The sequence below is a fragment of the Heterodontus francisci genome, chromosome 15 (assembly GCF_036365525.1).
Source record: "Heterodontus francisci isolate sHetFra1 chromosome 15, sHetFra1.hap1, whole genome shotgun sequence".
NCBI lineage: Eukaryota > Metazoa > Chordata > Chondrichthyes > Heterodontiformes > Heterodontidae > Heterodontus > Heterodontus francisci.
The window spans coordinates 22834526-22855788 of NC_090385.1; the positions used below are offsets into that span (position 1 = coordinate 22834526).

General features: G+C 45.8%; 1 protein-coding gene across 4 annotated transcripts in view; it reads right to left on the reverse strand.

Annotated features, from left to right (window-relative positions):
- col4a6 (collagen, type IV, alpha 6) overlaps positions 1-21263 on the reverse strand; it is a 402270-nt gene that overhangs the window by 132780 nt on the left and 248227 nt on the right. For all 4 annotated transcript variants that reach the window (XM_068047226.1, XM_068047223.1, XM_068047225.1 and 1 more), the window contains exons 7-12: positions 21146-21262; positions 20533-20601; positions 10652-10687; positions 5797-5859; positions 3125-3160; positions 1181-1222 (exon numbers count right to left, since the gene is read on the reverse strand). In XM_068047226.1, the coding sequence (XP_067903327.1) occupies positions 1181-1222; positions 3125-3160; positions 5797-5859; positions 10652-10687; positions 20533-20601; positions 21146-21262 (363 nt within the window). The remainder of the gene's footprint in view (positions 1-1180; positions 1223-3124; positions 3161-5796; positions 5860-10651; positions 10688-20532; positions 20602-21145; position 21263) is intronic.

Sequence of the window (21263 nt, forward strand, 5' to 3'; positions counted from 1 at the left end):
AAAGCAAATGAGAATGAAGTGAGCGAGACGTCGGTTATGCTAGTCAGGGACCCTGCTGCTGTAGTTAGCTCCTTATTAAAACTTCATCCAAACAGCACAGGCAACAAGGATGCAGTCGCTGTTGTTCAATATCTGATATCTGCACTTTCAGTACTTTTTTCCTTTCTAGTTGACCTTTGCACCTTGACATTTTGATTTGATCTTTGCCTTGCTTCCTGACACTTCTTGGTTGAACCGTGCCCCCCCACCCACCCCCACAACCGTGCCTTCACACACCCTCCTTGTTCCTTAACATTTTGCAGCAGCCAATTATTGCACTTTTATATAAAATTTCACAGCAGAGGGGGTGCCACTGTGACTAAGTGGCTGAATAAATCACAACGAATATCCCTATTTTAAAAAAAATCCATCACCTTGCTTAAAAATGCTCAGGGTAAGCACTATAATGATACCTTCAATTTAAGTAGCCATAGAAAAGCCAAAATTAAACTGCACTGGTTTTATTAAGAGGTCTTTAAATGCTGTAGTTTTAATTCAGTCTGTTGGTCAAGGTAGCAGTAACATTTGGGTCCTATTGGTGGCACTGCTGAGCTAATTAGCTGATAGCTTTGCAGTGCCACTGACTGGAGATTTGTAGTACTGCAACTGAATTAAAGATCTGAAAGAAATTAGTTTAGGGTTCGCCCCATTATCTAGGAATAAGTGCAGTCTCGAGTTAAAAATCAAGAAGATCCAAGTAAGAAGGGGAGATAGGAGGAACCTCTTCATCCAGGAGGTTAATAGCGATGTGGAATAAGTTTCCGGGGAAGGACATTGAAGTGGATGGTGTCAATGGCTTCACGAGACAATTGACTGTGTTTCTGATCGAGAAGGGGTTAGGGTGAGAAGGTGGTAAATTGGGTTGATCTCTGAAAAAGGATGGGCTTCTTGGCCCTAACTATCTTTTCCCTTTTCTCAGATGTTCTTCACTTAAAAGAGTTTCACCTGTAAAAAAAAGTGTGTGACGACAAACTGGAATTAAAAGCCTCACAGCAGGAAAGTAAGTACTGAAAATGCAGATGTTTTATATTTAAACATTATAAATGCAATTTTTTTAGTATAGTCATAATATAAAGTCCTAAATCTAACAAGCAAATTACAAATAATTTGGCAAAAGCTTTCACCCCAGTCTCACACTTACCTTTCCTCCTTTCTGTCCTTGGAATCCCAATCCCATGTTACCCTGAAACACAATTTATTTATTTTTTAAAAAACTTAGAAGAATCGTTTTTAAAAAAGTGTTGCCTTAACAACGTATAAAGTTGGCCTTTGTGTCATCATCTGTGCGTTCACTCTTTGTGCTTCAGCTAGTCACCAACCTATAGCTCACTCTCTGGAGCTACATTACTCAATACCTTATTGTCAAGGACTTCTATCCAATTTTGATAGAAAAGTGCAACATAATACTGCCATTCGGCCCATCGTGCTTGTGCTGACTCTTTGAAACAGTTATAGTTTCACGCCCCTGCTCTTTCCCCATAGCTCTGCAAAGTTTTCCCCTGCAAGTATTTGTCTAATGCCTTTTTGAAAGTTATTATTGAATCTGCATCTACCATCCTTTCAGGCAGTGCATTCCAGATCATAACAACTCAGTGCCAAAAGATTGTGTCCTCATCTCCCCTCTGGTTTTTTTGCCAATTAGATTAAATCTGTGTCCTCTGGTTATCGACACCCCCTGCCAGCAGAAACAGCTTCTCCCTACTCTATCAAAACACTCTGTAAATTTGAACAAGAGAATTGGACACAATACTTCAGCTAATCAGTGATTTATAAAGGTTTAGCAAAACCTCCTTGCTTTTGTGCTCTATGCCCCTATTATTAAAGCCAAGGACCACAAATGCTTTTTTAACAACCTCCTTAACTTGTTCTGCCAGATTCAAAGATTTGTGTAGCTGCACCTCCAGATCTCTCTGTTCCTGTGCCCCCCTTTTAAAATTGTACCAGTTCGTTTATATTGCTTCTCCTCGTTCTTCCTTCCAAAAGGAATAACTTCACATTTCTCTGCACTAAAATGCATCTGCTATCAAAATGACCACAAAGCACCTTTTTTTTTAAAAGCAGTCAAATTAAGTGTTTAAAGTGGTCCCAATTAGCTCAATGCACCACCTTTACATTTTAAATGTTAGCAAAGGCCAACAGCACAACAGAATGTTGCACAGGTAAGGTAAACACATATACAGAGAGCTCACTGTGGACATAACCTGCAGAGTGTGCAGTATAGCTCAATGCTGCTTCACGCCGCTCTAAAGTGGCCTGTTCCTGTGCTGTAATTTTCTTTGTTCTTTCGAAAATAAGCGACAGGTTTAGATAGAGGATCTGGATCGGCGCAGGCTTGGAGGGCCGAAGGGCCTGTTCCTGTGCTGTAATTTTCTTTGTTCTTTGTTAAAGCACCTACCAGGGTCAGGACCAGTAACTGCAGAATAATAGTCACTTTAGATCTGTCTTATGTCCAAGTAAACTTAACAGAGTGATACTGTGAGGGAGCAGGTGGCTAGTCTAATATGTGCTTGAAGGGAAGGATGGACATTCCTGTTACAAGTTTAGCAGCATCATCAGTAATGTAATGTAAAATAGTTGCTTCTGGCCAGTGCCCGGTGTCACTTAACAGGCTGCACCACCATACTTTCACTGGAACGCCAGGAGAGCGATGCATGGAAAGGCCAGGGCCCAGATGTAGTGGGACCTGACCTTTCTTTAGAACCTCCTCTTGGCCTTGTGAGGGGTGGTCCCTTTGCTCATGCTTGACAAGGTCAATCACACAGAGCGAGGGTTGGGGGGGTGGTGGAAACCAGGTACAGGAACTCCCTACGTTGGGATTTCCCACTTTGTTAGCCCATCAGAGGCTTGGCATAACACTGCAGGGCAATATGCCTAGTGAGCTAAGGCGTGGCAGCCTGCAGAAGGGAACAAGTTATTCCCGCCAGGCGCAGGGAGCCGAGGAGGGCAAAGTCTAACTGCCCAAGAAATGGCTGTGCCAAGGTGTCAGAGGATTGCAGTGGGTTTAAGTACAGTGCTGTATCGGTTATATTTCCTGTTAACTCTAAACTGTAACGATCACTAGTGATCAACATGAACCATCACTTACTTTTAATCCTTGAGGGCCTGGGGGACCAGGGGAACCCTGAAGAATGAGATCAAAGGATTAGTGTTTTTCTTAGGAAAACAATAGACAGAAAACAACCAGCTACGAATAACACCCGTTGAGAAACCTTGAATGTTTAATTTTAATGCCAGGTTTTTTGAGTAAAGACTATTATTAGCTTGGATCTAGTTCCATCCAACTACCATCAACAACTCGTCCGAGTTGTCGCTACTCATGCACCAGTCTCGAGGGTGAGTGTCAGCACACTGTTCAACTGCGGGAACATCACTTCTAAGCTTCACGCTGTCCACATGGTGTAGCTGTATGATGTGGGAGCTGGCTGACCCCATTGTGAACGGCAGGGACCACATCTGCAGCAAGTGTTGGTTGCTGGAAGAACTCCGGCTCAGAGTTGATGATCTGGAATCTGAGCTTCAAACACTGCGGCACATCCGGGAGGGGGAGAGTTACCTGGACGTTTTGTTTCAGGAGGCAGTCACACCTGGTAGATTAAGTAATTCAAATTCAGTTAGTGATCAGGGACAACAGGGTGTGATTGCAAGTGAGGCAGGTAGGGGGATCCGGAGTTCAGGAGTGGAGGAGCCTCAGCCTTTGACCTTATCCAACAGGTACGAGATACTTGCTCCCTGTGTGGATGAGGAAAAGGGCTGCGGGGAGGATGAGCCAACTGACCATGGCACCATGGTGCAGAAAGCCATTCAAGAGGGGGGAGCAAAAAGACAAGTGGTAGTTATAGGGGATTCTATAATTAGGGGGATAGATAGTATCCTTTGCAAGCCAGATCAGGAGTCCCGCATGGTGTGTTGCCTGCCCGGTGCCAGGGTGCAGGACATCTCTGACCGGCTTGAAAGGATATTGGAGCGGGAGGGGGAGGATCCAGTTGTTATGGTCCACGTTGGGACTAACAACATAGGCAAGGCTAGGATGGAGGACCTGTTTGGGGATTATAAAGCACTAGGAACGAAATTAAGGAACAGGTCCTCGAGGGTCATAATCTCCGGATTACTGCCTGAGCCACGTGCAAATTGGCTTAGGGATAAGAATATTAGGGAAGTAAACACGTGGCTAAGGGAGTGGTGTGGGAAAGAGGGGTTCCATTTCATGGGGCATTGACATCAGTTTTGGAACCGGGGGGATCTGTACTGATGGGACGGTCTCCACCTGAACCGATCTGGAACCAGTGTTCTAGCAAAACGGATAAATAGGGTGGTCTCTAGGACTTTAAACTAGTGACTCGGGGGGGAAGGGAAAGGGAAAACGACAGGGAGTATGATGGTAAATAAAAAGGTAAGCAGCAGGTTAACATGTGTGCAGGAGGGTTTAAGTTCAAGGCAGACTATGAAAGAAGCAGAAAGGAAGGATAACTCAGGACATATTATTAGAGATGGTGGAAATCATGCGGGTAAGAAAGCTAGCATAAAGGCACTTTATCTGAATGCTCGTAGCATTCGTAACAAGGTTGATGAGTTAACGGCACAAATCATCGTGAATGAATATGATTTGGTAGCCATTACGGAGACATGGTTACAGGTTGGTCACAACTGGGAGTTGGCTTATGAGGAGAGACTGAGTAGATTGGGATTATATTCATTGGAATTCAGAAGAATGAGGGGGGATCTTATAGAAACATATAAAATTATGAAGGGAATAGATAAGATACAAGTAGAGAGGATGTTTCCACTGGCAGGTGAAGCTAGGACAAGAGGGCATAGCCTCAAGATTAGAGGGAGCAGATTTAGGACTGAATTAAGAAGGAACTTCTTCACCCAGAGGGTTGTTAATCTATGGAATTCCTTGCCCAGTGAAGTAGTTGACGATTCTTCAGTAAACGTTTTTAAAGCTAAGGTAGATATCTTTTTGAACAATAAAGGAATTAAGGGGTACGGTGAGAGCGCGGGCAAGTGGATCTGAGTCCACGAAAAGATCAGGCATGATCTTATTGAATGGCGGAGCAGGCTCGAGGGGCCGGACGGCCTACTCCTGCTCCTAGTTCTTATGATCTATGATCTTATCAAGGGGGCTACTGCGTAGTGATCGGAAGCAGGAACCCTGGCTGAGTTCCTCTTCAAGAGACGCTGATGTCAACTGTAATCCCCTTTGTTGCTGCCTCGGCTGGCACCAGCTAACTTGGCACAGTGCAGGGAGTGAGCCCAGAACCTTCTTGGTTGGCATGCCTCCGAAACAGAGATAGGATGTGGGTCATTCTGTATGTCTCCGAGTGCTCCTCACTAGCCCAGTGACACTAACGTTAATATTAGTGCTCCTACTTACACAGGGACCCAGGCTTGACCATCTTGGTCTGTTGCTGGTTCTCCTCCAATGATTCCCTGGCCAATGCTTTTACCACAAGGGGGAAGCACCACCAACTTTTTAAACTAATGCCCAATTCAGGCAACTTGTTGGACTTCTGTCATACGCCTGGCTGGCAATACCTGAAGCTCTAGACCAGCAGCAATAACAGTTTTAACATCCAACCAAGGCTAGCAGGGCAGCAGAATACTGCAAATGATTCTGGTATCTGTGTCCTCCATGCTGTGCAGGTAGTAGTTTGCTTCATCACAAAAGCACAGCAATTGTTAGCGCTAAATATCTCTCATCCCAGTGACCTTCCAGATGGGTGAAATAAAACACAGGGTGATTCTTAGAATACATACTGGAAAGCCTGGCTGTCCTCTGGGACCCACGGGGCCATCGGAACCAGAGAAACCCATTTGACCCTGCAAGAAGAAAAAGAGGCAAGTGAGCCAGTTCACCCATGTACCAGATTAAACCTGAACTCATAAGCAGTGGCCAACAGCCAGGCATTAGCAGGTTTTCAGCCTCTCACTGAATATTTAAATAATAATGGCATTTCACTTAATTATTGGTTGTCGAAGGATTAGACCTACTCACCTTGTAATGTCCAAAAACCCCCATGTGGTGAGGAATGAGCCAATCAATCAAAATAAATTCACTATTTTCTTCAAATAACCCACAACTTTGCTGCATGGGAACATTAGGAACAGGAGGAGGCCCCTCGATTCTGCTCTGCCAATCAATTATATTATGGCTGATCTGCATCTGAAATCCATTTTCCTGCATTTGCTTCAAATCCCCAATACCCTTAACCTAACAACAATCTACCTCTCGCCACTTTGGAAGTTTCAATTGTCCCAGCCTTTTCTGGAGGAAGAGAATTCAAAATTTTCACCACTCTTTGTATGGATTTTGTTTTCTTGATTTTGGTCCTGCTCTAATTTTAATTCTTCTTGTTCGTGACTCTCCCTCCTGAGAATAGTTTATCTGCTTCCACCTTATCAAATCTTTTTAACAGTTTAAAACATCCATCAGATCACCTCTCCACTTCCGAAACTTAAGGGTACACAAAACAAGTTTATGCACCCTATCCTCATAATTTAATCCTTTAATTATCTCCAATCAAAAGTACTGTGGGCTCACACCCTACAACTCCTGCTCACAGCTGGGTCACTGGAAAGGGAAGGATGTCACACTGAGCACATGCACGCACCACACTGCACCGCACCCCACCCCCCGCTCCCCCATCCCCACTCTTCCCCAGCTCGGAGGCTCAAGAATACGTTTCAGGTACTGGTCTGGAAAGTGGCCACATCCAACTGGGTCTGGAGCTGTGATGGGCAGGGGTCCCGTAAGGAGCTCTGATGGTGAAAAAGCAAAGGGTTACAAGCCTGCAGGTGGAAAAGTTTTGATGGAAAATGATGGTGGCCAGGAATTGAACGCAGTGATATTCCGTCTATGCTCTCTTCTCCCTCGGAGATCTTGTGTAAGGCAAGACTACTTCTTTCAAATTAGTTAACGTGTGTCAGTAAATTTACTGTTCATCAATTCCATTTCATTAGTCGTAATAATAAATGGAGCAGTTTTACCTGAATGCATATTAACCAATTTGTTAGAAGTAGCACGCAGAAGAATTTCGAGTCCATGATGGTTTTCACCCTCACACACTTTGATTTTAATCAATAGTGTAAAATGGACAACATCAATTCAGCCTCCCATTGGACATCACTCCTGATCTTCATTTCTAACGGCTTCAATAGAAATAAAAGTTGAGAGAGTTGCGTAACAGGCAAGGCTCAATTGATATTGCTGTTTAACACCATCCATAGTCAAAGCTACTCCCACTGATAGACACACAAAATAAAAACATGGTGAGACTCTGCAACAATAACAGAAAGTGCTGGAAATACTCAGCAGGTCAGTCAGCATCTGTGGAGAGAAAAGCAAGGTTAACATTTGAGGTCTGTGACCTTTCATCAGAACAGGCAAAGGTTAGAAAAGAATTAGGTTTTATGCAAGTGAAGGGAAGAGGGATGGGGAGAGAACAAAGGGAAAGGTGTTTGATAGGGCAGAGGGAGATTAAATAACAAAGCTGTCCTGGGACAAAGGCAAAGAGTGTGTTAGTGCTTGTGGTGAAAGAAAAAGCATTAGTCCAGAGAGACTGTTAATAGCAGAATAATGAGCAGCTCTGACTACATGAAAAGTAGGCACATGATTAAAAAATAAAATATTAAAAAAGGCCAGTCATGCTCTGAAGTTATTGAACTCAATGTTCAGTCCGCAAGGCTGCAGAATGCTGAATCAAAAGATCAGGTGCTGCTCCTCGAGCTTGCATTGATGTTCACTGGAACACCGGAGCAGGCCAAAGACGGAAATGTTGGCATGAGAGCAAGGGGGGAGTGTTGAAATGGCAAGCAAACAGAGAACAAAGAACAGTACAGCACAGGAACAGGCCATTCGGCCCTCCAAGCCTGTGCCGATCTTGATGCCTGCCGAAACTAACACCTTCTGCACTTCCGGGGCCCATATCCCTCTATTCCCTCCCTATTCATATATTTGTCAAGATGTCTCTTAAACGTCGCTATGGTATCTGCTTCTACCACCTCCCCTGGCAGCAAGTTCCAGGCACTCACCACCCTCTGTGTAAAAAAACTTGCCTCGCACATCCCCTCTAAACTTTGCCCCTCGCACCTTAAACCTATGTCCTCTAGTAACTGACTCTTCCACCCTGGGAAAAAGCTTCTGACTATCCACTCTGTCCATGCCGCTCATAACTTTGTAAACCTCTATCATGTCGCCCCTCCACCTCCGTCGTTCCAGTGAAAACAATCCGAGTTTTTCCAACCTCTCCTCATAGCTAATGCCCTCCAGACCAGGCAACATCCTGGTAAACCTCCTCTGTACCCTCTCCAAAGCCTCCACGTCCTTCTGGTAGTGTGGCGACCAGAATTGCAAGCAATATTCCAAGTGTGGCCTAACTAAGGTTCTGTACAACTGCAACATGACTTGCCAATTTTTATACTCTATGCCCCGACCGATGAAGGCAAGCATGCCGAATGCCTTCTTGACTACCTTATCCACCTGCGTTGCCACTTTCAGTGACCTGTGGACCTGTACGCCCAGATCTCTCTGCCTGTCAATACTCCTAAGGGTTCTGCCATTTACTGTATACCTCCCACCTGCATTATACCTTCCAAAATGCATTACCTCACATTTGTCCTTATTAAACTCCATCTGCCATTTCTCCGCCCAAGTCTCCAACCGATCTATATCCTGCTGTATCCTCTGACAATCCTCATCATTATCCGCAACTCCACCAACCTTTGTGCCGTCCGCAAACTTACTAATCAGACCAGCTACATTTTCCTCCAAATCATTTATATATACTACAAACAGCAAAGGTCCCAGCACTGATCCCTGCGGAACACCACTAGTCACATCCCTCCATTCAGAAAAACACCCATCCACTGTTACCCTCTGTCTTCTGTGACCGAGCCAGTTCTGTATCCATCTTGCCAGCTCACCTCTGATCCCGTGTGACTTCACCTTTTGCACCAGTCTGCCATGCGGGACCTTGTCAAAGGCTTTACTAAAGTCCATATAGACAACATCCACCGCCCTTCCCTCATCAATCATCTTCGTCACTTACTCAAAAAACTCAATCAAATTAGTAAGATACGACCTCCCCTTCACAAAACCATGCTGTCTCTCGCTAATAAGTTCGTTTGTTTCCAAATGGGAGTAAATCCTGTCCCGAAGAATCCTCTCTAATATTTTCCCTACCACTGACGTAAGGCTCACCGGCCTATAATTTCCTGGATTATCCTTGCCACCCTTCTTAAACAAAGGAACAACATTGGCTATTCTCCAGTCCTCTGGAACCTCACCTGTAGCCAATGAGGATGCAAAGATTTCTGTCAAGGCCCCAGCAATTTCTTCCCTTGCCTCCCTCAGTATTCTAGCGTATATCCCATCAGGCCCTGGGAACTTATCTACCTTATTGCTTTGCAAGACACCCAACACCTCCTCCTTTTTGATAATGAGATGACTGAGACTATCTGCAATCCCTTCCCTAGGCTCATCATCTACCAAGTCCTTCTCCTTGGTGAATACTGATGCAAAGTACTCATTTAGCACCTCACCCATTTCCTCTGGCTCCACACAGAGATTCCCATCTCTGTCCTTGAGTGGGCCAACCCTTTCCCTGGTTACCCTCTTGCTCTTTATATATGTATAAAAAGCCTTGGGATTTTCCTTAATCCTGTTTGCCAATGACTTTTCATGACCCCTTTTAGCCCTCCTAACTCCTTGCTTAAGTTCCTTCCTACTGTCTTTATATTCCTCAAGTGCTTCATCTGTTCCTAGCCTTCCAGCCCTTACAAATGCTTCCTTTTTCTTTTTGACTAGGCTCACAATATCCCGCGTTATCCAAACTTCCCGAAACTTGCCAAACTTGTCTTTCTTCCTCACAGGAACATGCTGGTCCTGGATTCTAATCAGCTGACGTTTGAAAGACTCCCACATGTCAGATGTTGATTTACCCTCAAACAGCCGCCCCCAATCTAAATTCTTCAGTTCCTGCCTAATATTGTTATAATTAGCCTTCCCCCAATTTAGCACCTTCACCCGAGGACTACTCTTATCCTTATCCACAAGTACCTTAAAACTTATGGAATTATGGTCACTGCTCCCGAAATGCTCCCCCACTGGAACCTCGACTACCTGGCCGGGCTCATTCCCCAATACCAGGTCCAGAATGGCCCCATCCCTAGTTGGACTATCTACATATTGTTTCAAGAAGCCCTCCTGGATGCTCCTCACAAATTCTGCCCCATACAAGCCCCTAGCACTAAGTGAGTCCCAGTCAATATTGGGGAAGTTAAAATCACCCACCACTACAACCCTGTTACCTTTACATCTTTCCAAAATCTGTCTACATATCTGCTCCTCTACCTCCTGCTGGCTGTTGGGAGGCCTGTAGTAAACCCCCAACATCGTGACTGCACCCTTCCTATTCCTGAGCTCCACCCATATTGCATAAGCAACCGGAAGCTCGGGGTCATGCTTTTGGACTGAGCGGAGGTGTTCCGCAAAGCGGCCACCCAATCTGCGTTTGGTCTCTTCAGTGTGGAGGAGACTCTGCAACATGGCTTAAATGAAACGGCTTTTTTCAATCCTGCTACCCCAGAGAACATTTTCCGTCAAGATACTCACAGGAACTCCATCCAAACCTGGTAGGCCGGGCTCACCCTGTGGGGAAGGAGAGAGAAAAATCAAATGAAAAGAAATTATCTTATAATTCATATGGGAAAGTGAAAAACAAGAAGAGAAGTTTGAAGCAACAATGAATAAGTAATATTCACCACTTTTGCTAAGGTAAGGAAGCAAACATATGGCCCTGACACGCTCCGGTCTTAACTCTCTAACTCATCGTAACCTGGGCCTCAGTACCATGACTGACATTAAGGTTTCCCTGTCTGTCATGCTTGGATGAAGAAGAGTAAGATTACCCATAAGGGACGTCATGCTACGATGAGAGAGCTCTGTCCCTACCCACTAGTCTGCATCACCTGCAGACAAGAGCGGGCCAGAAGTAAAAACAGAAAATGCTGGAAATACTCAGCAGGTCTGGCAGTATCTGTGGAGAGAGAAAAATATAAAGTTTAATGTTTCAGGTCGATGACCTTTCATCAGAACTGGAAAAAGTTAGAAATGTAATAGGTTTTAACCAAATGAAAGGGGGTAGGGGTGGAAGAAGAACAAAAGGGAAGGTCCGTGATAGGGTGGAGGGCAGGAGAGATTAAATGACAGAAGAGTTTGTGGTGTAAGGCCAAAGGAAGTGGTAATGGAACAAGTAAAGAAACTGAATATGCATCTCTGGATGAGGTGTGAATGGCAGAATCATGAGCAGCTGCCATCGAAAGCAAAAACAAGAGAAATACGAAAGTAAAGCCAAAACCCGCAACGAAAAAGGAAACAAAATGGGGGCAGAGGTTACAGTCTGAAATTGTTGAACTCACTGTTGAGTCCAGAAGACTGTAAAATGCCTAACTGAAAGATGAGGTACTGATCCTCGAGCTTATGTTGAGTTTCATTAAAACACTGCAGGAGGTTGAGGACAGAGAGATCAGTGTGAGAGCAAGGTGGAGAATTAAAATGACAGGCGACCGGAAGCTCGGGGTCACATTTGTGGACTGAACAGAGGTGTTCCGCAAAGCGGTCACCCAATCTGCATTCGGTCTCCCCAGTGTGGAGCAGAACGCATTGGGAGCAATGAGTACAGTATGCTAAATTGAAAGAAGTACAGATAAATCACTGCAACACCTGGTAGGAATGTTTGGGACCTTGGATGGTGAGGAGAGAGAAGATGAAAGGGTAGGTGTTGCATCTCTTGTGCTTGCATGGGAAGGTGCCATAGGAAGGGAAGGGGCTGTTGGAGGTGACTGAAGTGTGGAATAGAGCATCGCAGAGGGAATAAAGAACAAAGAACAAAGAAAATTACAGCACAGGAACAGGCCCTTCGGCCCTCCAAGCCTACGCCGATCCAAATCCTCTATCTAAACCTGTCGCCTATTTTCTAAGGGTCTGTATCTCTTTACTTCCTGCCCATTCATGTATCTGTCTAGATACATCTTAAAAGACGCTATCGTGCCCGCGTCTACCACCTCCGCTGGCAAAGCGTTCCATGCATCCACCACCCTCTGCGTAAAGAAATTTCCACGCATATCCCCCCTAAACTTTTCCCCTTTCACTTTGAACTCATGTCCCCTTGTAATTGAATCCCCCACTCTGGGAAAAAGCTTCTTGCTATCCACTCTGTCTATACCTCTCATGATTTTGTACACCTCAATCAGGTCCCCCTTCAACCTCCGTCTTTCTAATGAAAATAATACTATTCTACTCAACCTCTCTTCATAGCTAGCGCCCTCCATACCAGGCAACATCCTGGTGAATCTCCTCTGCACCCTCTCCAAAGCATCCACATCCTTTTGGTAATGTGGCGACCAGAACTGCACGCAGTATTCCAAATGTGGCCGAACCAAAGTCCTATACAACTGTAACATGACCTGCCAACTCTTGTACTCAATACCCCGTCCGATGAAGGAAAGCATGCCGTATGCCTTCTTGACCACTCTATTGACCTGCGTTGCCACCTTCAGGGAACAATGGACCTGAACACCCAAATCTCTCTGTACATCAATTTTCCCCAGGACTTTTCCATTTACTGTATAGTTCACTCTTGAATTGGATCTTCCAAAATGCATCACCTCGCATTTGCCCTGATTGAACTCCATCTGCCATTTCTCTGCCCAACTCTCCAGTCTATCTATATTCTGCTGTATTCTCTGACAGTCCCCTTCACTATCTGCTACTCCACCAATCTTAGTGTCGTCTGCAAACTTGCTAATCAGACCACCTATACTTTCCTCCAAATCATTTATGTATATCACAAACAACAGAGGTCCCAGCACGGATCCCTGTGGAACACCACTGGTCACACGTCTCCATTTTGAGAAACTCCCTTCCACTGCTACTCTCTGTCTCCTGTTGCCCAGCCAGTTCTTTATCCATCTAGCTAGTACACCTTGGACCCCATGCGCCTTCACTTTCTCCATCAGCCTACCATGGGGAACCTTATCAAACGCCTTACTGAAGTCCATGTATATGACATCTACAGCCCTTCCCTCATCAATCAACTTTGTCACTTCCTCAAAGAATTCTATTAAGTTGGTAAGACATGACCTTCCCTGCACAAAACCATGTTGCCTATCACTGATAAGCCCATTTTCTTCCAGATGGGAATAGATCCTATCCCTCAGTATCTTCTCCAGCAGCTTCCCTACCACTGACGTCAGGCTCACCGGTCTATAATTACCTGGATTATCCCTGCTACCCTTCTTAAACAAGGGGACAACATTAGCAATTCTCCAGTCCTCCGGGACCTCACCCGCGTTTAAGGATGTTGCAAAGATATCTGTTAAGGCCCCAACTATTTCCTCTCTCGCTTCCCACAGTAACCTGGGATAGATTCCATCCGGACCTGGGGACTTGTCCACCTTAATGCCTTTTAGAATACCCAACACTTCCTCCCTCCTTATGCCGACTTGACCTAGAGTAATCAAACATCTGTCCCTAACCTCAACATCCGTCATGTCCCTCTCCTCGGTGAATACCGATGCAAAGTATTCGTTTAGAATCTCACCCATTTTCTCTGACTCCACGCATAATTTTCCTCCTTTGTCCTTGAGTGGGCCAATCCTTTCTCTAGTTACCCTCTTGCTCCTTATATATGAATAAAAGGCTTTGGGATTTTCCTTAACACTGTTTGCTAAAGATATTTCATGACCCCTTTTAGCCCTCTTAATTCCTTGTTTCAGATTGTGCCTACAATCCCGGTATTCTTTCAAAGCTTCGTCTTTCTTCAGCCGCCTAGACCTTATGTATGCTTCCTTTTTCCTCTTAGCTAGTCTCACAATTTCACCTGTCATCCATGGTTCCCTAATCTTGCCATTTCTACCCCTCATTTTCACAGGAACATGTCTCTCCTGCACGCTAATCAACCTCTCTTTAAAAGCCTCCCACATATCAAATGTGGATTTACCTTCAAACAGCTGCTCCCAATCTACATTCCCCAGCTCCTGCCGAATTTTGGTATAGTTGGCCTTCCCCCAATTTAGCACTCTTCCTTTAGGACCACTCTCGTCTTTGTCCATGAGTATTCTAAAACTTACAGAATTGTGATCACTATTCCCAAAGTAGTCCCCTACTGAAACGTCAACCACCTGGCCCGGCTCATTTCCCAAAACCAGGTCCAGTATGGCCCCTTCCCGAGTTGGACTATTTACATACTGCTCCAGAAAACCCTCCTGGATGCTCCTTACAAATTCTGCTCCATCTAGACCTCTAACATTAAGTGAATCCCAGTCAATGTTGGGAAAATTAAAATCTCCTATCACCACCACCCTGTTGCTCCTACAGCTTTCCATAATCTGTTTACATATTTGTACCTCTATCTCACGCTCGCTGTTGGGAGGCCTGTAGTACAGCCCCAACATTGTTACCGCACCCTTCCTATTTCTGAGTTCTGCCCATATTGCCTCACAGCTCGTGTCCTCCATAGTGCCTTCCTTCAGCACAGCTGTGATATCCTCTTTGACCAGTAATGCAACTCCTCCACCCCTTTTACCTCCCTCTCTATCCCGCCTGAAGCATCGGTATCCTGGGATATTTAGTTGCCAATCATGCCCTTCCCTTAACCAAGTCTCAGTAATAGCAATAACATCATACTCCCAGGTACTAATCCAAGCCCTAAGTTCATCTGCCTTACCTACTACACTTCTTGCATTAAAACAAATACACCTCAGACCACCAGTCCCTTTGCTTTCATCATCTGCTCCCTGCCTACTCTTTCCCTTAGTCACGCTGACTTCATTCCGAAGGGAATGGTCCCTTCGGAATGCTGAAAGTGGAAGGCAAGGTGTGTTTGGTCGTGGCATCACTTTGGAGGTGGTAGAAATGGAGGTGGATGATCTGTTTAATGTAGAGGCTGGGAGGGTGGAAGGTGAGGACAAGGGGAATCTTATCATGATTCTGGGACTGAGGGGAAGAGGTAGAGAGCAGAAGTGCGGGAATGGGACAGACACAGTCAAGGGGTATGTCAACCATGGCGTGGGGGAATCCTTGGTTGAGGTAAAGGTAAGACATATCAGAAGCGCCGGTATGGAAGGTTGTATCATCCGAACAGATACAACGGAGACGGAGAACCATTTTCCATTTCTCTCTCCACAGATGCTGCCTGACCTCCTGAGTATTTCCAGAATTTTCTGTTTTTACTTTAGATTTCCAGCATCTGAGATATTTTCCTCTTGTAAAATTTGACCAGACCTCCAGACTTGCTTTGACAGACTATCAGTGCATGCGACACTCACAAACTTTGAAGGGAAGGTTGTGGCAGTAAGGCCAGTGACGGCCTGATTAACATTATTCTGGAGGTTGTTCAGAAGTAGCCTAGTCGCAGCATGATATCTTTCAACATGGTATTGCATGAAAATACGAGCCTGCATTAGTAAAGTAGAACCTGGTTGGTCGTGCCTACAAAGTCACCCACCAACCATTTCTGTAGGTGTTGTCACACCAACCTGACTACGGCTGTGGGGAAGTGCATTCAGAGGGTCTGGGTCAGCAGGGCAACTAGATACTGAGCTGTGCCATCTGCTGTATGTATATCTGCTGTTAACATGTACCATAGGGCTGGCACAGCCAGTGAAAAGAACTGGCAGCTTTGTGCCGCAGGCCTGCCCCGATCTCTTTCCAGGCATTCTGCAATATTGATTTACGGGGGATGGTTCTGTGAAGAGGGAAACCCTCCTGCAACACCTCAAGTCACTTGCCTGAAGCCTGGATATAGAGTCACCCATCCATTTATTTGTACCTGTTAGTTCTTAATCCGCTGGTCCCTTCAGCCCTGGGGCATCAGTTGTTAATGGGTTGGGAAGCCCTTTGAGATTGTTCAACAGTAGCTATTTTCATTGGTGGAGCAAATCACCCACTGCTGGGGAGGCACATCAACAATAAAGCTTTCCCATTCGGCTTTCGTGCCTGCTTCTTGTCTTACTAGGGCTGATTTTTTTTATTCATTCATGGGAAGTGGGCATCACTGGCTAGGCCAGCATTTATTGCCCATCCCTAATTGCCCTTGAGAAGGTGGTGGTGAGCTGCCTTCTTTAACTGCTGCAGTCCATGTGAGGTTGGTACACCCATAGTGCTATTAGGAAGGGAGTTCCAGGATTTTGACCCAGCGACAGTGAAGGAACGGCAATATATTTCCAACTCAGGATAGTGTGTGACTTGGAGGGAAACTTGCAGGTGGTGATGTTCCCATGCATCTGCTGCTCTTGCCCTTCTAGTTGGTGGAAGTCGCGGGTTTGGAAGGTGCTGTCTAAGGAGCCTTGGTGCGTTGCTGCAGTGCATCTTGTAGATGGTACACACTGCTGCCACTGTGCATCAGTGGTGGAGGGACTGAATGTTTGTAGATGGTGTGCCAATCAAGCAGGCTGCTTTGTCCTGGATGGTGTCGAGCTTCTTGAGTGTTGTTGGAGCTGCACCCATCCAGGCAAGTGGAGAGTATTCCATCACACTCCTGACTTGTGCCTTGTAGATGGTGGACAGGCTTTGGGAGTCAGGAGGTGAGTTACTCGCCGCAGGATTCCTAGCCTCTGACCTGCTCTTGTAGCCACGGTATTTATATGGTATTCCAGTTCAGTTTCTGATCAATGGTAGCCCCGAGTATGTTGATAGTGGGGGATTCAGCGATGGCAATGTCAAGGGGAGATGGTTAGATTCTCTCTTGTTGGAGATGGTCATTACCTGGCACTTGTGTGGCGCAAATGTTACTTGACACTTATCAGCCCAAGCCTGGATATTGTCCAGGTCTTGCTGCATTTCTACATGGACTGCTTCAGAATTTGAGGAGTTGCGAATGGTGCTGAACATTGTGCAATCATCAGCGAACATCCCCACTTCTGACCTTATGATTGAAGGAAGGTCATTGATAAAGCAGCTGAAGATGGTTGGGCCTAGGACACTACCCTGAGGAACTCCTGCAGTGATGTCCTGGAGCTCAAATGATTGACCTCCAACAACCACAGCCATCTTCCTTTGCGCTAGGTATGACTCTAACCAGCAGAGAATTTTCCCCCTGATTCCCATTGACTTCAGTTTTGCTAGGGCTCCTTGATGCCATACTGGGTCAAATGCTGTCTTGATGTCAAGGGCAGTCACTCTCACCTCACCTCTTGAGTTCAGCTCTTTTGTCCATGTTTGAACCAAGGCTGTAATGAGGTCAGGTGCTGAGTGGCCCTGTCAGAACCCAAACTATGTATCACTGAGCATGTTATAGCTAAGCAAGTGCTACTTGATGGCACTGTTGATGACACCTTCCATCACTTTGCTGATGATTGAGAGTAGACTGATGGGGCGGTAATTGGCCGGGTAGGGCCTGTCCTGCTTTTTGTGTACAGGACATACCTGGACAATTTTCCACATTGCCGGGTAGATGCCAGTGTTGTAGCTATAATGGAACAGCTTGGCTAGGGGTGTGGGAAGTTCTGGAGCACAGGTCTTCAGTACTATTGCCGGAATATTGTCAGGACCCATAGCCTTTGTAGTATCCAGTACCTTCAGTCATTTCTTGATATCACGCTGAGTGAATCGAATTGGCTGAAGTCTGGCATCTGTAATGCTGGGGACTTCAGGAGGAGGCCGAGATGGATCATCAACCCGGCACTTCTGGCTGAAGATTGTTTCAAATGCTTCTGCCTCATCTTTTGCACTGATGTGCTGGGCTCCCCCATCATTGAGGATGGGGATATTTGTGCAGCCACCTCCTCCAGTTAGTTGTTTAATTGTCCACCACCATTCACGGCTGGATGTGGCAGGACTGCAGAGCTTAGATCTGATCCGTTGGTTATGGGATCGCTTAGCTCTGTCTGTCGCATGCTGCTTATGCAGTTTGGCATGCAAGTAGTCCGAGGTTGTAGCTTCACCAGGTTGACACCTCATTTTGAGGTATGCCTGTTGCTGCTCCTGACATGCCTTCCTGCACTCTTCATTGAACCAGGGTTGGTCTCCTGGCTTGATGGTAATGGTAGAGTAGGGGATATGCTGGGCCATGAGGTTACAGATTGTGGTTGAGTACAATTCTGCTGCTGCTGATGGCCCACAGCGCCTCATGGATGCCCAGTTTTGCATTGTTAGATCTGTATGAAATCTATCCCATTTAGCACGGTGGTAGTGCCACACAACACGATGGACAGTATCCTCAATGTGAAGGCGGGACTTCGTTGCCACAAGGACTGTGCGGTGGTCACTCCTATCAATACTGTCATGGAGAGAAGCATCTGCAGCAGGCAGATTTGTGAGAACAAGGTCAAGTTTTTCCCTCATGTTGGTTCTCTCACCACCTGCCTTAGACCCAGTCTAGCAGCTATGTCCTTTAGTACTCGGCCAGCTCAGTCAGTAGTGGTGCTACTGAGCCACTCTTGGTGATGGACATTGAAGTCATTGAAGTGCCCTTGCCACCCTCAGTGCTTCCTCCAAGTGGTGTTCAACATGGAGGAAATACTGACTCAACAGCTGAGGGAGGGCGGTAGGTGGTAATCAGTAGGAGGTTACCTTGCCCATGTTTGACCTGATGCCATGAGACTTCATGGGGTCCAGAGTAGATGTTGAGGACTCCCAGGGCAACTCCCTCCCTACAGTAGACCACTGTCCCACCACCTCTGCTGGGTCTGTCCTGCCGGTGGGACAGGACATACCCAGGGATAGTGATTGCAGTGTCTGGGACATTGTAAGGTATGATTCCGTGAGTATGACTCTGTCAGGCTGTTGCTTGACTAGTCTGTGGGACAGCTCTCCCAACTTTGGCACAAGCCCCCAGATGTTCGTAAGGAGGATTTTGCAGGGTCGACAGGGCTGGGTTTGCCGTTGTCATTTCCGGTGCCTAGGTCAATGCCGGGTGGTCCATCCGGTTTCATTCCTTTTTAATGACTTCGTAGCGGTTAGGTACAACTGAGTGGCTTGCTAGGCCATTTCAGAGGGCATGTAAGATTTAACCACATTGCTGTGGGTCTGGAGTCACATGTTGGCCAGACTAGGTAAGGACAGCAGATTTCCTTCCCTAAAGGACATTAGTGAACCAGATGGGTTTTTACAACAACCGACAATGGTTTCATGGCCATTAATTCCAGATTTATTAATTAAATTCAAATTCCATCTTCTTCTGTGGTGGGATTCGAACCCATATGTCCAGATCAATACCCTGGGTCTCTGGGTTACTAGTCCAGTGATAATACTACTACGCCACCGCCTCCCCAAAAACACTGGGGAGAAAGTGTGTCTTGGGCAATGGTGCGAAGCAACAGGATTGTATTGGTTGGATTTAACACCCCTCCCAATAGTCGGCTCCATTGACGTTAATGAAGTCGAATAACGGGCGGGCTGTATAACAAGCAGTCAAAGCGATGCCACCCGATTGGTGCTGTATTGTGAGGTCATGGCCAGCTACACAAAAAATGGGATGTTCGATCTTCACAGCACAGTCAGCTTTACCAAGCGTGGCGGCACAGCGCATTCAGCTTTACCAAGCGTGGCGGTACAGCACAGTCAGCTTTACCAAGAGTGGTGGCACAGCACAGTCAGCTTTACCAAGCGTGGTGGCACAGCGCATTCAGCTTTACCAAGCGTGGTGGCACAGCGCATTCAGCTTTACCAAGCGTGGCGGCACAGCGCATTCAGCTTTACCAAGCGTGGCGGCACAGCGCATTCAGCTTTACCAAGCGTGGTGGTACAGCACAGTCAGCTTTACCAAGCGTGGTGGTACAGCACGGTCAGCTGCTCCTCTGGAGATTTGGGCTGCACTGTGAACACGTGTGGTGTAAATTGGGAAAAAGTGGTGTATTGAGGTTGCCTGCTTCTGTTTGAACACCAAGCTCTCAAGGGTCAATCACTAAGATAAAATGCCTATCTGATGTTTGCTCGGAGCCTGAGAGTACGAAGGGGCTGGACTAACGCTAACAAATGTACAGCCACTGATACAAAGCAGTGGCTTGAGGTGGGGGAGAGGGGTATGGAATTAAATGATGAGCCCCATAATGTAAGGGAGCTGGATTCTAATTGCAGAATTGAGCTTCAGTGTTAGATGTGGCTCACACTGCTGTTTGTGGGATCTTGCTATGTGAAAATTGGCTGCCGTGTTTCCTACATTACACCAGGAACTACACTTCAAAATTGATTGGCTATAAAGTGCTTCAGGATGTCCCAAGGCTGTGATAGTGCTTTATAAAAGCAAGTCTTTCTTTTGTGATATTGGGGTGCAAATACTTAACACATTTGTATAACATTCCTCTGATCACTACTTAAACGGAATTTCAACCTGTCTAATATACATGCAAAGATGAACATCATATGGACATGTTAAGCCGCAGCAATTTCTGGGATAAAGACTGTAACTCTCCTTTAGTTCAGCTTCCTGACGCTAATATCTCCTCATTCCCCTCCGAAAAATTGGATCAAAGCTACAGTATGACTTTCCTTACCCTCAATCCACCATAGGTTCCAGTGATATAGGTTGGCTCTCCTTTAGCTCCTTTTCGACCAGTTTCACCCTGGAGGGAGGGTGATAGAAATCAGAAATTAGCAAATCTATTAGTGGATATTTGGCAGGATCGAGAATGTTCTGCAGAATAGCTGCAGTATTCAGTGAAATTATCTCAAAGATGGAGTTAACCTCACACTCCAGCAGTAATAAATACACGATATAATAATATACCTTTAAAAAACATTTTTAGTCTGTGTTAGCTTTTCTAAGACGGGATAGCCAGGTAAAGGAAAGCAAAAATGATCTAGCTCCGGATCACTATGCAGTGACCCTCTGTTGAAAGGTAGTCTTTGAGTGAGCATAAGTTCAAGTTCAGCTGTGATGTCCTCCAAGATGGACAGCCTAATGAATTGGTTATTATTTACCGTCTGTGGGAAAACAACTTCAACACCAGCTCATTAGCATCTTAGCTACCTACAGCCCCACTTTTTATTTGAACTAGTCTGAGCAAATTATACTTTTAAAATCACTATTTTGAGAGTAGCTCTTGTTTTCCAAATCTTTTCCCTAGAAAATTAGTCATCAAGTCCCAAATTGTGTCAGTTGCTTACCGGGAGTCCTTGGAATCCTGGATAACCAACACTGCCAGGGTACCCCGAGTCTCCTTTGGTACCATTGCACCCATCTAGACCAGGACGACCTCTTGGACCTTGTTGTCCTGGGTGACCC